This window comes from Cottoperca gobio, chromosome 7 (assembly GCF_900634415.1).
Source record: "Cottoperca gobio chromosome 7, fCotGob3.1, whole genome shotgun sequence".
Taxonomy (NCBI): domain Eukaryota; kingdom Metazoa; phylum Chordata; class Actinopteri; order Perciformes; family Bovichtidae; genus Cottoperca; species Cottoperca gobio.
This window is the reverse complement of record NC_041361.1, coordinates 9662647-9680579: the sequence shown is the minus strand read 5'-3', so window position 1 is coordinate 9680579 and position 17933 is coordinate 9662647. Positions and strand designations below refer to the sequence as shown.

Genomic DNA, 17933 nt, shown 5'->3' with positions numbered 1-17933 from the left:
GGTAATTTTCAGCTACACAAATAATAAACAATAACTCAATATAACTCAATATATACCTCTACAATTCTCTTTGTAGAGTGCTGTGGTTGCTTCTCACAGTCCAAATGCATTGAGATAAGGTGAATTTGAATATAAATGTGCCCGTAGGTGTGAATTTAAGCACAGATGTGCTAGTTCTGTATAAGTACTCTGCCTCTTGCCCTGTGCAGATTGTAAAGCCCACTTTGTGATTTTGAAACAAAATACCTCTCACTATTTTTATTGTCTATAGTAATTTCAAAGACGAGCTGGCCTACTGTAAAGAACTGCGTTACAGCACATTTACAACCAAGCAACATGTATTCAACTACAATGGTGGGGAAAGCATTTAACACTGTGATAATCTCCATAGTTAGGAGATTATAGCTCACAGTTTTGGTGAAATCTAAAACAGATCTTATATTTACTATTAGAAATACATAAAAATATATATTTTAGTATGGAGCGCCTTGGTAGCCGAGTGGTTACAGCGCATGCAACATGGTACAATTCCAGCTGGGGACCTTTTTTGCATGTTATACTCCCACAGGTTCCGTATTTTCTTCTGTGGGGGTTAACATGCAGTGTAATGTACACCCTCCAGCAAGCAAGGTACTTGTAATCCTTGGTCAACTGTGGAAAACACAAGTTTTTTGTCAGAGGTGGTGCAATGAACCAACAACCTTCAAGTCCCAAAGTAAGCTCCCGTGGTCATCCTTGACTCTAATAAAAGGAAATGGTATGTATTGGTTATACATATTTCAGAGCATCTCTCCTTGCTTGCCAAGAGCTTACTTGAAAGAGCGATTCCAATCTCAATGTGACTTTCATGTAAAACAAAGCCAAAGGAATTGCAGACAGAAAATTGAAAATTCAAATGCATGTATTCGTAAGACTGTGTTCCTATGAATACCAAAGGAGAGTATTGTACAAACACATAAGAACAAAACCTCTGCGCCACCCACCAGGCAAATACCTCTGGAGGACAAATTGGAAATTGAATCATAAACTATAAAGAGCCGAGGTTGAGTTCAGCTGCGGAAGAAAAGAGAGTATATACGGAGGTGGAGAGGAGAAAAGAAAGAACGGCTGCATTAAATAGAAGTTCACTCTTTCTCTCCTGCCCCTGCAAAAATTCATGCTGTGCTACCTGATTGAAATTTCCTGGTTTAATAGCTATGAAATAAAGTAAAAGTTGGGAAGAGGAGGAAAGAGGGAATATGAAACAGAGGGCAAAAGAGAGGAATGGTAGCGCAACGAAGACGGGGAGAGACCAAAAGATACATGGATTTAATGGAACGCCAATTACTTTATGACTTGTAAAAACGGCAATCAAGGCTAATTAGTCATTACAAATTTAAATGTGTGTCCCTGTAGTTCTCCCACCAAAAATGTTTAATCCACACTACTGTTGTAACCTTCCTAGTTCAACGTAGTGGCTTAACCAAAGGCGGGGAGTCAATAAAGGCTTAAGTTTTACTTAAGAAACCATACAGATGTACCAGGCGGGGTTGGCTGGTGAGCTAACAGGTAACGATTAGCACTAATGAATGCAATAAACGACCCCAATGAGGTAATCTCGCTGTGCTGCCAGAGGAAAGTCTCCATTTACACCTATTACTCAAAACACATAATAAGACAGCGGCCATAGCACCCCGACACATACTGGAAATTATTTTAATGTTAACGCCTGAGGGTTCAACGTTTTGTGTGAGTGTATAATGTGAATCTCTTCCTCAGCATCTTTCCAAGACTGTTTTTTGTTAATTACATGTTGTAATAACAGGTTTCTGACGGGGATTTTTACTGCATTATTTGTCCTAATTGTAGATTTACCAAAATACCTGTCACTCAGGAATTTCATACAACAGGGAAGAAGGACATCTTTGGGTCTTAGTTGATCACTGGATTGTTGTGAGGTTTGGTACAGACATATTCATATTACATTATTGTAATAACACCACCAGAAAGTCAAAGTTTTCACTTGTTCTGTGAAACATCCTAACATCAGCGAGATGAATTGCCATTAAATTACATTCATGGTTCCCAGACGATGAGTCCTTCCAACTCTGGACAACTATTGGATGGATCTCTGTGAAGTTACAGACACAATAACTTTATATAAATCAGCAATACACTTCTACCGTTTTATCTCATGATCCTATGTATCATCCAGAATAGCTGCCCTAAAAAAAGTGAAACACACACATGAGTGGCAGAAGACCCATATACATAGTTAGATTTATTCACGGCACATGGCTAGTCTTTAGTAACCCAGTCACACGCTCGCAGTCCGCTTTTGTTTATCTGTCGACCTGGTTCTTCAGGCATAGGCCATGAATCATGCTGACTCCTAGCAGAGTGCATCTCGCTGTCTGACATCACCTTTCTACTTTCATAGATATTCATTTTTTGCACTTGGTGGAAAATAACGGCTATAAACACACTCCCCCCTGGTAGGAAACCCATTTTAGGTGCTTTGTGATCCTCTTGTTCAATATTTCAGCAAACAGGCAATCTGCTTGACAGACATTAGAGAATATATTTCTCATCTCAACATCCCTTGAATATGCAATGGAAACATGTCTGACGAGGAATAAGCACAGAAGATTATCCTGTGATAGACGACAAAAGTGTTTGTAGCCAGTTATCAAATACACTCCTGGCACCTTAATAAGTGAATACATCATGGTTAAAACAATACATGCGTTACCAAGGACACACTGATTGGGCGAAGGTGAGTTTATGCAAATGTATTTCCTTGGAATTTGTCAACACCAATTGAAGTGGAGCGAGGGAGAAAAGATGAGACAGAAAAAGAGCCAGGGGCTATATAATGCCCATAATTATGAACAAATGGGCTGATCATAATTAACAAGTATCCTGATTGCTGTAAGGTAATGGGACAGAGATCATGCGTCTTCATTTGAAACCATTGTGACAAAATGTAATGTAATTGTAATTTGATGATGAGCAAAATGGTCATTTTTGAACATGCCATGACCTGTTTGGACTACAAGAGGTGTTGAAACTTCCTTCAATCCCTCTCGAGACAGATCAAGACAAGTGTCTAGCTAGCCTAATATCACAAATGTGCCTCAAAGGGCTTTATAATCTGTACAACATACAACACCCTCCATACAGATAAGGTATTGGATAAGGAAAATCTTCCATAATCATACCACTGTGTTTCAGTTTTAATTATTGTGGAAATGTACCCTTTAAGTGTACAACATATCAGTGCTTCCAAAATGTCTTTAAACCAAGGTGGCAGTGTATAAAGAGGTATTCAGATCCTTTACTTAACGGGGATGTATTATGCTAATCTTCAGGTTCATACTTGTTATTCTTTTTGATTATATTTGAATTCACTCTCTTTTTGAAACGCTCTGTTTTAGCGTCTGTCTCTTCCAGCCCCCCTCCAGTCTGCTCTGATTGACTTGCGAGACAAATGTAAAAAATATGGCGCACCTTTGCAAAGGTAGTTCTCAAGCCGTGGGTGATGATACTCAGATGGGGGGGGGGGGGGGGGGGGGGGCGGTGTATGAGCCTGCATGTGACATAAATGTTTGGCCTTCAACAGTTATTTAGACGATTTCATCTGATAGATTTTTTTTCCATTAACATCTGAAACATAACAAGGGGCCCCAACTACACGCTACTAAGGGGCCAAAAAGGCTGAGAACCACTTGTTAAATCTATAACAATAAGAGTGTGGCAAAGGTCTAATTTATATATTCCTCTCTCTGTCCCTGCCACCTGTTCTAGCAACGCAGGTGAGGGAGGTGTGGGCGGAGGAGAACAGGCCCGTTCAGCATTATAGCAGGTGGTATCCCATGACAAATGTGGTTCTCAAGAGACTCCATGCTGCGTAATCAAATCAAATCCCTCTCTATACCGTACCCTACTCACACTGCCATTGTATTGGGACTTTAACCTTGCTGTAATTATTTTCTCCTGGCATGCTCGTCATTTAGTATGGAGGTTTATGACACTCAATGAAGGACATTTCTATTTTATTTGTTCATATGAGCTGCTTTGTTGTGTGAATAATCACTGATCTTTATATATGTATTATATATATATATATATATATATATCTCAATTATCTCTCCCTATAATCTCCTAATAATTAGTTTATTTCAATAATTTGTCCTCTCTTTCTCTCTCTTACATACATGCACATAAAAACATTCACTCCGTCTCTTAGCCAGTGAATTAAAAGGGTTAGGGAATGCTGGGATGTTTGTCACTTTTGTAATTTTCATCTTGAATTTTTCACAAGCCATATGGAGGCGTGTTGTAGACCCAGCATGGAGTGCAGTTTTACTGTGGAGTAGCCTTTAAGGAGGTCAGCCTGCCTCTGCACATCACATTAGAGAGCCTCTTTGAGTGCATGCATGTAAGCGTGTGTGCATGTTTGTGTGTATCTTTCCTTGTGCATTTACTGCAAGCCCGTGTGCCTGCTTCACTGAATGCACATGTCTCTCTGAACTTGTGTGAGAGTGCTTTAGCACATGAATTTTAGCATACCTATACATCTTTGTCTTCACATCTCTGTTTCCCCTTCTTGGCAGACAGAATGCCTTTCAGAGTAAGTTAAGTTCTTAGCAGCCTCTAATCAGTGGCGATGTATGAAGATTGCAGCCTATAGACTGAGAATCAATGACTCAACAGTGTGCGGTGAAGTGATCAGCATAATCGCTGTTTCGCTTTATTTCAAAATCCCAGCCAAGCTGTTTCTCCAGGACTATTGGCAAAGCCACTGAGACGTTTAACCAAGGCCTATCTACAAACAAGATCTCTTCATTGAAGGAGATCTGTAGTCCACTAAGAGTGTTCGAGCTCTGTGGTCTGGATATACAGCCTGTAGTTCTTACACAGTTCTGTAGTGATGTGTATGATAAAGCATGTGAATCAGAGAAAAAGACAGGAGGATGGATGGTTCAACAGATGGAGAGGGACCGATGGCTGAAGAGAGGCTTATTTTTCTGTTTTCTGGCCTGTGAGATAAAAATCTGGAGAATAAAAGGTGAACAGAAGTTAGGCAGGCACGCACACACATTCACGCACACACATTCACACACGTACACACATGCTGAGACTTCTTTTGCCACTTCTCATCCCCCTCGACTTTCCTCCTGAGGTCGCCACAGCTGTCTTGTCAGCACATGCCTCTTGAGCTGGTGACCAGAGCACACTTACACACATATGGGCTCTGCGGATGGCCAGAAAGTGAAATCTTTTTTTTTCTTTCTCTAAGCTTGGGGGCTCACGACTTTAATATTCTTTTCACTGCAAAAGACGGGAGAAACTAAAGCATGATTTCTTTCTTTTTTTTCGAGAAATATTAATAAAAGGCCACCTGCAAGACCGGTATGCATATTTAAAAGAATACATGGACATATATGGACAGTTAGGTGGGCGTGGATATTCACTCAGTTTTAACACAGACAAAGTCTATTCATGTCCAAGTTACAAGACCTTTACAAGACTAATAGAAGGCAGCTATCATCCACGTTTTTGTGGACTTTGTAATAACTTGATTTATAAGATGTAGCCACTTTACACATCGTGTCGAAACAATAATTAAAATGAATCAAATGAGTTTGAATTAATTCCCGAGACCTAACACACATACTCACTATCTTTGGCATAAGCTACAAATAGAGTTGTATGAAGGAAAGGAGGATGTAATTGCAGCAACTGTCGTGGAGTAGGCTGCTATTTTCATGAGAGCTCAATTGAATGACTTGAGTCTCTCCCTCAGTTTAATATATTGCTGTGTGTGTGTGTGTGTGTGTGTGTGTGTGTGTGTGTGTGTGTGTGTGTGTGTGTGTGTGTGTGTGTGTGTGTGTGTGTGTGTGTGTGTGTGTGTGTGTGTGAGAGAGAGAGAAAGTGAAAAAGAAGAAAGAAAGGGACAGTATGTGTGTACTGTATGTGTGAGAGTTTCAACCTTGGAGTGACCTAAAGGATTGTATTTGGTAATTATCTGATTACTCGTCTGTTTTTCCCCACTCAGACAACCTGCAACTGGATAACGCTGTAATTCCCTGATTACAACTTAGTCTACAATCAATCACCCATTAACAGGAGCACTCAGACGGTACACATGCCCAATCACACACACACACACACACACACATATGCAACTGTGTCAGACTAAAATACTTACACCACCATTTCTGCCACTATTTCAGCGGATAGTACGATAAAATAACCATGAGAGAATCTTCAACGACACAAACCCAAAACTGCTGAATTTATTCTTATTTTGTGACTTTGCCATTCATGTCTCTCACCCGGTCATTATAGTGTTTTTGTTGCTTTGTGCAGACATCAGCACTTCACTGAAAGCCCGGTGATGCACCACAATAAGAGAACATCTCCGTCCTCTCTATGTATTTTCACCATCCTTCCATTTATGAAAATGTTTGCCCTTGCCATGTCAGAAGTCTCTCTGTGAGAGGAGGAGATAATGCCTGGCAGCCAGAGAACAGCAGAGTCAATCTTAAACCCAAACAGAAACAACACACACGGAAATCCGTCGTTACAGGTACTCCCGTTCCAGCAAGGACAGACACATACTTAAAACAATCATAAACTCACACAAGAAAACCTTGTAGTCTCTGAGAAGTGATAACATTATGAGGAATTCTCAATTTCCACACGGAAGGCCAAAGGACTCGCTCACGATCGGCTGGTCTTTTTTTTTTTAGGAAGAATTAAAGACTCAGACTCATCAATCATTTTCCCTTTCAGTCATCCGCTAATGGAACATCCGTACGAGGCAGATGTTAAGACACACAATACACTGACTGCAGTATATCTTTAGCATCAGTGACGTTAGACACGCAGTAACAACAATGACAAAGACAACCAGTTCAGACGAAGGGCAGATGGTGCACGCCACTTTATCAACACATGAAAGCCAAAGGCAGAGCTTAACATTTTCAAGCCATCACTGCCTTTCATATGTAGTCAAACCAAAGACAAGCTCCACTATCATCACTTCTTGGTTGTATCCTTAGGTCATTGTTCATTACTCATTTTGGTCAGATATGCTTTTCAGCGTGTTAGTCACGTCCATGAGTCTGTCTTCTGTTTGCTCCACGAGTCTGGAGGAGCATTGTTGAAATACAGTTTGCTTGTCTATTGACTATGTCTTGAACAGAGGCATCAACCTTTAAAACTTGCAGACTGACATCTTGCAAACCCCTGGTGCTCCAAAGATGTGCATCTTTGTTTACATTGGCAAAGTGCAGACTTGGAGGAGGAACACATGGTGACATTTGGGGCATATTTACAACATGTGGGATTTTGTTTTTATTAATCAATAGACATACATTCATCCCCATTGACATAATATGGCTGGACAAACTACTTGAACTATATTTTAGTTCTGGCTCGCTGTCCCTCAACAGATTTAATTGAAACTCCTCTTCATTTACAACTAAAGTAAATGAGAGGTGTCTTTCTTCCGTCCTCTCTATTTACAAACATAAGGACATCAATGCTAAAAGATATGATTTAACACCTCTATGAAAGTGTACACAAAACCTGGACTATAGGCGGGATTATATGTATATATATATATATATATATAATATATATATACAGCGATAAAATCATCACATTATAATGAAATTCATAACAAGGTGAAACATAACGTGTTTCACCTCTCTGACCCGTTTTCAACAAATTCTAAACAAATCTTCACAGAGGAGTTTATATTCATATCTCCACTCCACAACTGTATTGTGAACAGCACGGTCTCAGTGAAAAGCTCTTATTCACACATACACGTAGAAGGTGCAGTCATGCTCACTATTAAATCTTTTTTCCCCTGAGGAAGGTAATTTTCAATGCCACACAGGTGATCAGTGTTAAGCAAAGAGGCGAAGATCCTCAGCCTCTGGGCTCAATCATGCTTGTGACTCAGCCACTTGGCTCACATGGCAGAGGTATCACACAGCCAGGGATTTCTAATCCATAAGACTCACTGCTCGCTATGTGTGCTGTAACCTACAGGCATTTTGGAAAGACGCTCCACTCTGATGGGGACTGCAAAGATGTGAAAGCCCCTGAACTGAGAATACCTTTCTTGTTGGATTAGTCGCATTCCCCTTCCTTCCTTTCATTAAATAACTTTTTGTGTGTTCTTCATGGCAGCCAGCCTATGTGGTCTCGTATTTCCTTCTGAATCCGACCTCTGCATTCCCTCGGGTGGCACACAGCCTATTCACTCTAACTTTACAAAACGGGAAAAGAAATTGGGTGCAGAGGCTGACTGCAGTGGTAATCCACGATAGATCCAACACCGTGAACGCTGCACAAAACACTGACCAAGTGACACGAATATGTACTGTACACACACATGATTGGACATACATCTACCTACCTGTGTGGCTCCGGTGTGCCTGTGTGAGGGAGGCCAGACAGAGGGACAGCAGTAGACTCCACACACCTACTCCACAAATGCAACGACCCCGTTCCCGCATTCTGCCAGAGAGAAACAAAAACACACATAATCCATTAGAGAACACACACAAACAAAAGTGTTGTGTACATTGTAGGACTTCTTTTTAACTGTTGGTGTTCAGTAAATGCAGATATATTCCCAATTACTGCCTTATTAGCCGTGCTACCAAGATCAATCCTAATGACTTTGGGGATCTGTTGACTTTTCTAGCCTCACCAGCAAGTCAAACGTTTCACTTTAAATGCACATTAACATGAATCCAACATATTGTAGTGAACGAATAAATTGAGGCAGAAGATGTTTTATTTTAGTCAACAATGCACACATTCAGTATTAATTGAATAGCTTAGTATTGAATGCACAATAACATGATAGTTTATACATGGCACTAGAACCAGTTTAATATAAAAGACAATTTTATACAATATATATATATATATAGTAGGGGGTCCCTGCTCCATCTCTCCATCAGTTTGGGGGTCCTTGGCCTGATAAACGTTGAAGACCCCTGCTCTAGCGTCACAATGAGCTTGACAATTGTGGCTTTGAGTGAAATGTCTCAAGAACTTTTGAATGGATTCATTCATGTTCCCTTCAGATTAATGCTCCTGGTGATCCCTGACTTTTCATAGAGCATCATTCCCACCAGCCTCAGCTGTAGTATAGTGCTAATTAGCAAATGTTAGCATGGTAACACGCTGAACTAAGAACGTTAACATGGTTAGCATTATCATTGAGGGCATCTTAGCGTTTAGCTGCCACAGCCTCACAGAGCTGCTTGCACGGCTGTACACTCATCTTGTTAGTTAAAGCGCAAATGTTTAAATCTTCGAAAATAAACAATAAACCTTCTAATGAAAACAATAATGAAAGTTTAATAAAAAATTAAACCAACCAAGAATGATGTTTTATTATACTTTTAAGGATGTTTTTTTATATTTTTTATTATGTTACTCGAGATAAGATGCAAACAATGATGTATAAACACTCCAAAACACACACAATCTGTTGTTGTGTGTCTCTCTTTGTGCAAATGCTGGAAGGTGTTTGCATCGAAGTGGTGAGCAGGGATGCATATGATTAAAGCTCTTTGTAGTCTGAGCACTCAGTAGGACAGAAACTTCTACAACAGACAAACAAACTCTTTCTCCACCAGGGAAACTGTGTTTTGTAACTAAGCTTGTATACGTGTGTAAGTTATGTGAATAAATAACTGCAGGACGCTAGCGAAGAAAAAGCAAATGTCTGAGACTAAGATACGACATGAAGACTCTTGAACACCTCATGTTAACATAAAAACAAACAGGAAGTGAGTGTATCTAAGTGGTCGGAAGGATTTGCCCAACATATTTTGTTCAACTTTATATTTCTTGATGGGGAGCTTTTGCTCAGATTGGAGTGAACATGATGTACTTGTAAATGCTTCCATCTGCGCAGTGAATGGGGTTTGCAGGTATCGTTTGGAAGAAAGAAAATAGTAGATTCTGTAGATTATATAGTTAAAAGATTATCTTGAGTAACGGGATCATTGTTTCTGGAAAAAGACATTGCTGTTGAGTTTTTAATGTATTTTTTTGCCGCTTTTAGCACCACAAGCCGAGTGCTATTTATCTCCATTACATTAGAGAGAAAACAGAATCTCAACGGCCGATATCTCCAACACTCGGCGACTCACACCAAAACAATATAAATTGATAAATAGCATACAGGTGATTGAAAAAATAGGCATTTTGATTTCGGGGTGAACTGTCTCTTTGAGTCACTCTTAAATACTTTTCATGGTGGTTGATTTACTTTTCTAGTAAGACAGCAAAGGTGTAGGGAAGAAAAAAGAAGCTGCAAAGCCAGACAGGCTGAGCCAAGTCTTTTTGTGGTTAGAGGGCATCACACACACAAAGAATCATACACATATACGTTTTATTGTCGCTTTTTGTCTTTTCTCCTATTTATCCTCGTTCCTATATCCTCTCCTCCCTCCCTCCATCCCTCCTCCTCTTTCCCCCTTCCTCCTGTCCACATCTATGCTCCGCTAGAAGTAAATAATTAGGAGACAAAGCAGAGATGCAGCCTGCTTCCTCTCCAGCTCATTTAGACACACAGCAGTGTTTGTGATGATGCAGTGCCACTTTATTCTGGCTGGTTGTTTGGTCTGTCTGCCGCAGAAATGAGTAGTTGTGCAATATAGAAATGGATTCAGAAAGGAGCAGGAAAACAGAGGAAGGAGGAAGGGTGGGAAGGTGTGAGTGTGTATGTGTGTGTGTCTGATTGCTGATAGGTACACAGGATTCTGATCAATAGCATCTAAACAGTTTGACTCTCCATCAGTATCAAACTCAGCAGCGGGCACACACACACCCGTCTGCACAAACTCACAAATACAAACTCATAAATCCTAAAAACTTTTTGAAAACTGATCGCATGCCAGCATCTGGTAAACAATTGTGTTTGCACTTGTTTACATCTTATATTATTCCCATGCATACATGTTGAGAAAATGTCTCCAGCAGCTCCTTCAGGTACTGTAGACGTCAGGTAGAACTCTTCTGATCATATCTGCCAGTATGGATAGCTGTAAGGAAGCAGCATTGGATTCTATAACCCTGGGTGATGTAGCTTTCATTAGCCGAACACATAGGAGCAAGAAAGAAAGGAAGAGCGAGAGGAGAAACGGATAGAGTTGGAGAAAGAGTGGTGGTCTCCGATGAGTTCTGCAGTCTGTTCCATCCCTTTAATTAGTCCCATTGGAATGGCCTTCCCGCTCCATGCGGCGGATCAGCTTCCCCTCTATATCTCCAGTATGTATTTGCGTGTATGTGCGCGTGGGCGTGTGTGTGTGTTTGTATGCATCTTAGCTAAAGCCGAACAGACATCTCACGGGCATATGAGCTCTGGTTGATCTCCCAACGGTCGAAGAGAAAAGATGTAGTGGAAATACATTAATATTCAAGGAGATTCCATTGCATGAGATATGCAAAATTTGGAAAATCAGTTACTGTGGCAATTAACATGAATATGTTCAGTGTTACCACATTATATCTTGTCCAGAAAAACTGAATCTGTGTTTTTTAATATTAAGGAATGGTTTTAATTTGTGTCGGTGAAATAATTTGTGGTTGAAAGTAAATTATTTTGAGGCAGCAGGTGGCGCCGCTAGAGTATTAACCACTTAGTTAATACTCTATGGTGCACTTCAAGTCCATTAAACAGTGTGTGATGCAGTGATCCCATAGTAATATCCCCCTGTTGTATTAGTTCATTTAGTTAGTTGCAGACAAATACAACAACAAAAGACCATACAGTTAAAGGTGGAGTCCGCGATTCTAATTCAATACACGTTTTGTCAAATTCAGCGAATATCTCCACACAGTCTGATGGTTGTCCGTTCTGTGTGTGTGCGCGGAACACAATCTGGTGTTCATACACCAGATGCCCTGATTCGGTAAGTGGGAAACATTCAAAGTAGCTCAGGCCGAGCCACACAACACTGACGGGAGGGGGGTATTTGTTAGGGTGTTGAGTTGCTGTACAAGACGCCTATTTATCCTGTCTCTACCTGTGAGTCATTTTTCATAATATGCCTTTAATTTGCAGTCTTATAATAATAATAATAATAATAATAATAATAATAATAATAATAATAATAATAATAATAATAATAATGATAATAATAATGATAATAATAATGATGATAATAATAATAATAATAATAATAATAATAATAATAATAATAATAATGACAATGATAATAATAATAATAATAATAATAATAATAATAATAATAATAATAATAATAATAATAATAATAATAATAATAATAATACTAATAGTCAAATTTGGTTCCGATGATGCAGGATGACAGTCTGAATGATTTCATCTTTACTCGTCTTGGTTCATTACTTTGTAACAAGTCAGTGTGAACATGAACCGGACCAGAACTAAAAGACCTGTTCTAAAGGACGTGTTTTTTTTTTTTCTTTGGTTCAGACCAAATCCACTAAACTACAGGTGACAAAGTATCCCAGTGCTGTACTGTGTCATATTGTGTTGACGGTCATTGTATCATACTTGTTGACCTACTGTATATGTGGGTGATATCGGGGATCCCTGCAAGCTGTTGCCCTGTTTATGCATGTTTCTGTGTCTTTGTTTCACAAGGCGTTCATGTGCCCTCCCTTACACAAATGCAACTAGCAATTGTATGACTATGAAAAAGGAGTAGTAGATGTTGTTCCTATTCATCCTGAGACACAGTCTGCCTGTGTAGTGGCACCAAGGTTGTGCTATTCAAAGTTACAGAATCAAAAGAAATGGAAGATATTGTTTGATATTGTCAAGAGGTGGCAGAGAGGATCGGAAAGGACAAAGATGTGATAGAAAGGAACGATGAAAGGTAAAGAGACCAGTGCATTGAAGAGAATGAAGAAACAAAGGCAATAGTTCAAGGATGAGAGGGAAGGAAATAAAGGATTGTGAAAAGAGTATTTGTGTCAGCTGGTATCACAAGTCAAGAATGATTTGGTTGGTAGTTGGTCGGCACATTTTTTAACTTTTTCCTCATCAATCAGTAGATTGTATTAAATGTACTGCTGTGTTGTGTACTATAGTGGCATGGCTCTAGGGCTGTCAGTCTGTCAGTCAGTCGGTGGGTCACACTACCGCTTTGGTCCGGGTGCACATTTCCAGTCTCTCTCCTGGAAAGCATTCATAGTGTTGCACTCGTTTGTTCACATAAAACAGATCACATAGCTAGAAGAGTTAAAATATCTGATGCATCTCTTTCTAAACTCTTTGTAAATGTTTTTAAGCATATTTTAATTGATCCATACCCACTTATTGTTTGCAATGTCTCAGGCGACTGGAGCCTAACACATATAGGACATACATAACTAGTTCTGCAGAGGTACCATAACAGTGAAGTTGCTAAGTTAACACACAGCAGTGGGTGAATGTAAGGCTGGAACACAATAGTATGATGATTTGTCAGAGGGAATATGTGTATTCTTGTGACTTAATGGAAGGGTTTGGTTTGTAGCCAGAGTTAGGACTGTGGCTCTCCAAACCTAATTGCAACCTCGGGAGGTTTCGGCTTGATTAGGCCTCTCTGATCCTGCCAGGAGCGTGCGTGTGCGTGTGCGTGCGTGTGTGTGTGTCTGTGTCTGTGTGTGTGTGTGTGCGTGCGTGTGTGTGTGCTTCATTAATGAAATCCACAGTTTGGCTTTTGTGGCTAAATTCACTCCATGTGACCTGTAGAGAAAGCCAGCGGCTCCAAATTAAGCCTCCAATTTAACAAGTATTGTAGAAACTCAGCTCTGTGTGTGTGTCTGTCTGTATGTCTGTCTGTCTGTCTGTCTGCCTGCCTGCCTGTCTGTCTGTCTGGTGAGGGGAAATGGGGAGGAAGATTGTAAAAAGGGAGAGAAATGAGGAGTGGGAAGCTTTTGGCTCTCTCCTCCTCCAGTCCTCAGCCTGTCATCCCTCTTTCACTCGGATTTCAACTGCATTCTATGACTTCAGCAGAGTGCACATCACACACTTGACATTCCCATCTTTCAAATCAGCTTTTAACTGCCGCTACATGTGTGTCCCTAACACATCCCTTAAGCTCGATTCGACCCAAGGGTGTCACTCTCCATCTTTCTCCCCCCTCTCTCTCTCTCCCTCTCTCTCTCTTTTGCCCTGTCTCCGTCTGCTGCTCGCTGTGCTAACCTGGAGAACTCGCTGCACCTCGAGGTAAAAATCCTGATGTCACTACAAATCCATCGTCCACACACGACACAGCATCCCCAGGTCAAACACACATAAAGACACGCATGCACACACACGCACAGAAACAACACACAGCTGCAGAGTTTGTCTGCTGACAGTGCAGATCCAGGTGGTAAATGCCGTTATGTTGTCTGAGCCTTTCTATCACCCACAAGTCCAATCGCATCAGACAATAAAATAAAAAGGGAATTGCCAGCCCTCACCTACAGGCGCGAGCTACACCATAGCTATAAAATGGCTTAACACTGCAAAAATAACATCAAAGTCCCTTTCTCCATAGAATACACAGCGCTCCACTTTCATATTTATCTATCACTTTTTGACTGCACTTCAATTTTCTGCAAGGTTTTTGGGCAATAAAAACACTTTGAACTAAATAAACAAATGCAAAGTAGGGATCTCTTGAAGCGTTGGAATTCAGGAAATATATTAAAGCAAAATGCAAATGGCCTCCAATGTGTGGTCCCTGATGCGTGGAGAGAGGATAGTGTCAGGCATTGGAGAGCGCGGACGAAAAAATAATCCAGGGGGGAAGAAATGGCTTCTTTAATTCAATTTCAATCCATGTTTTTTGCCTTTTGTAGCCTCTTGGCTGGGATTATCTAACTGCTAGCAAAGTGGAAAACCATCCAATGCTAAGCCTTTGCTGACAAATGTAATTTTTGTTCTGCAGAGTAAGAACAACTGTTATAAATACAACACTTTGTCTGACGATGTTGCTGAACAAGCAACATTGGGAATTAAAGCAGTTCAGTTGTCTCATCAAAAAGCATAAAACAACAAGGAACTACTGAGCCTCAGATGCTTTAAGATAACTACCTGGACTGAAGGAAAATGGGTGCAGCTACTCTGAACTCACTGAAAGAAGAAGAATGTAGGTTGTACTTTTCCAGCACACTTTAATAGGAGTCTAATTTCATCCGTCTATCTCCCAGACAGACAGGTGAAAGTGACTGGCGGTAAAAGCACTTTCTCTCCCTCCCTCCCACGCATCTGTCCTTCTCTCTCTGCTCTCCCCTCTCTCCTGCGCCTCTCAATTTAATTTTTCATCACACTGTGGCTTCCAGAGGACTGGAGCTTTTTCCCCTCTCCACCGCCCTCAGCTGGTATATTTAGATTGTGTTCCTCCTCCCTTTCCATCTGTCTCTCTCCTTACTTTCTTCATCATGGACATGAATCACTTTCCCAACATTTATGTTTATATTAGAGTTGTGTTCAATCAATTAATTTATATTATTAAAAATGTGAAAATGAATAGCTAACAATGTCTATATATCTCATTTTTCAAGCGTAAAACAAGAAAACATTTGTTGGCTCCAGCTTCTGAAATGTGAGGATTTGCTCTTTTTCTCTGTTTTATATCTTTTTTAATTGACTATCCTTATATTTTTTTATCCATGGTTGGTTGTTACCTTGGGCTTTATAAAATGATGATAATTGTTTAGTACATGTGTGAAACAAATCTTTAACAAAAATGTTTTTTTTCCATTGTCACTGAACGAATGAGTAGCTTTTAGCAGTGGAGCTCCTCACTGGTGATTGATAGCGCTTTTGTCAGCTCAGCTGTGACACACCGTACGTTACGTCCTCGTTAAAATCTTATTAAAAGGCTGCAAAAGCCACAGAAACAATCGTAATGTGATAACTCAGTCATTCAAATCAAATGTACTGTATTCCACCTCTGTGATGGGTATTTTTTCACAACGATTAGTCAAATTATGGAAATTATCGTTATAACCCTATTAAAATCCTATTTTATAAACTGGCAGTTTGTGGCAAACAAAAACACATACAAGTTCATGCATTTACTTTAAACCCTGGGTTGTTTTGTTCCCTCAGCGCATTGTCTCTACATGCCAAGTTCAAAGATTAGCTATGTTACTCAGAAGTGGCATCATTCGGCATGTGAGTAGTAAAAAAGTTATGCACAATCTGAAAAGGTTTTGGTTCTTTGCCTTTGTTTATATCTCTTTCTCATTTCCCTTAGTGCATATCTGTGGCTCATTCTTGTCGAGTGATGTACGCATGAAGTATGAAGTTGCTGTGGGGTCAGCTAGTTATTCCTATTTGCATTTCTATTTCATTGAGTTATGACTCTGACATGTGATTTTTGATGAAAATGCTTCAGTTGGGTGCCAAAGGTTGAAAACACACACACACACACACACACAAAAAACACACAGCCTGCTTAGAAGATACCACTCATGTTACTCACTGGAGATTACGAATTGAAGTGGCCTAAAAGAAGCACGCACGCACACGCGCACACACACACACACACACACATACACACACACACACACACTAAGACGTCCCCCCTGCAGGACAGCACTCTCAGACACTCTGAAACCAACACCTGCCACTGGAGAAAACACACACACACACACACACACACTTAAAAGCACAAAGTGAGCACTCAGTGTGGCAGACTGGCACGCAATATTTTGTTTATTTTGTTCATGTTCGGTTACAAGACGAGCATTTGGGGAAACCTCAAGAAACCTCAAGAATCTGAGCATGAAAAACTCCATCCAGAACTGGATTCATCCATGTGTGTCAGCGGAGGACGACCAACTGGTTATTGTTTATGTAGAAAAAAGTGTGGCTGAGAGACAGGAAGCGATGGAGCAGGGTAAAAGTATAAAAGGAAAGTCAACAAAGCACTTTCCCTCTTCTTGTTGTTTTCCATTTCAGAGAGAAATAGATGATGATCAGTGATGTGAGTAGATGGGAGGCAGGAGGTAATGATTAGTGTCCAAGCTGCCCTTAGAAACTTCTGCCTCAGTTTAATGAATACTTAAAGAGGGAAAAAGAGCATGGGAGATGGTGAAAGGGCATCGGTTCATCTTCTCTCCCTTCCTCTCTGTCCTGTCTTTATCTCTCCTTTTCTTGACAGATTAACATACAAGGCAGGATTTACAAAAGAACAATGTCGAGATCTCTACGGGGCGTCTCACTGATGGTTTCAGTCCTCTCTGGTCTCATTCTGTAACTCTCCTAAACTCTCCCAGTTCAGACCTATTTCTCTGCCCTAAATCCATAATTTTGTAAAATGAAGCATCTGCTTGGGTGGTCCCAGTAGGCCCATGTGTATCCGGCTGAGGCTGATAGACACACACACACACACACACACACACACACAAAGCCACATACACCACCATTGAAAAATAGTTTAGCTAACAGTCCCCAAAAAGATGTAGCACTTAGGAAGTACCTTTTAAGGGAAATGACAGCTATGTCTTCAGTATGTACAAATGTGTTAAATGTTACTAAGCATAAGACGAAGCAATAGGATGTGTGCAAAACATTTTATAACATAAGATGTGAGAACAGATGCTGAAGACTGCAGAGGCTATGAATCATGGCACTAAAAAGGTGGGCTGCTGTGTCAAGCGAAACAAAGTCTGTTTCTAGGTTTTCCCAGATTAGGACAGGTTTTTATCAGGAGTCTGTTACTGGAGCCAGACAGATAAAACAATACACTGGAAGCTTTCAGACAACTAATAAGATGGAAATACTGCGGAGATGAGCCAAGAAGGAGTTGTTGGTATTAATCTTCACAAAATCACTTTTAGCATGACGTCAGTGTTTCTATAGTAACATAACTCTTAGTGTATTGGCATGACAACAGAATTCCAGTGAAGTCATACAATACAAAACTGCCTCTGGG

At 40.3% G+C, this 17933-nt stretch overlaps 1 protein-coding gene across 2 annotated transcripts in view; it reads right to left on the bottom strand.

Moving 5' to 3' along the window:
• LOC115011061 (chemokine-like protein TAFA-2) overlaps positions 1-17933 on the bottom strand; it is a 67065-nt gene that overhangs the window by 24276 nt on the left and 24856 nt on the right. For both annotated transcript variants that reach the window (XM_029435993.1, XM_029435994.1), the window contains exon 2: positions 8420-8520. In XM_029435993.1, the coding sequence (XP_029291853.1) occupies positions 8420-8519 (100 nt within the window). In that variant the 5' untranslated portion in view covers position 8520. The remainder of the gene's footprint in view (positions 1-8419; positions 8521-17933) is intronic.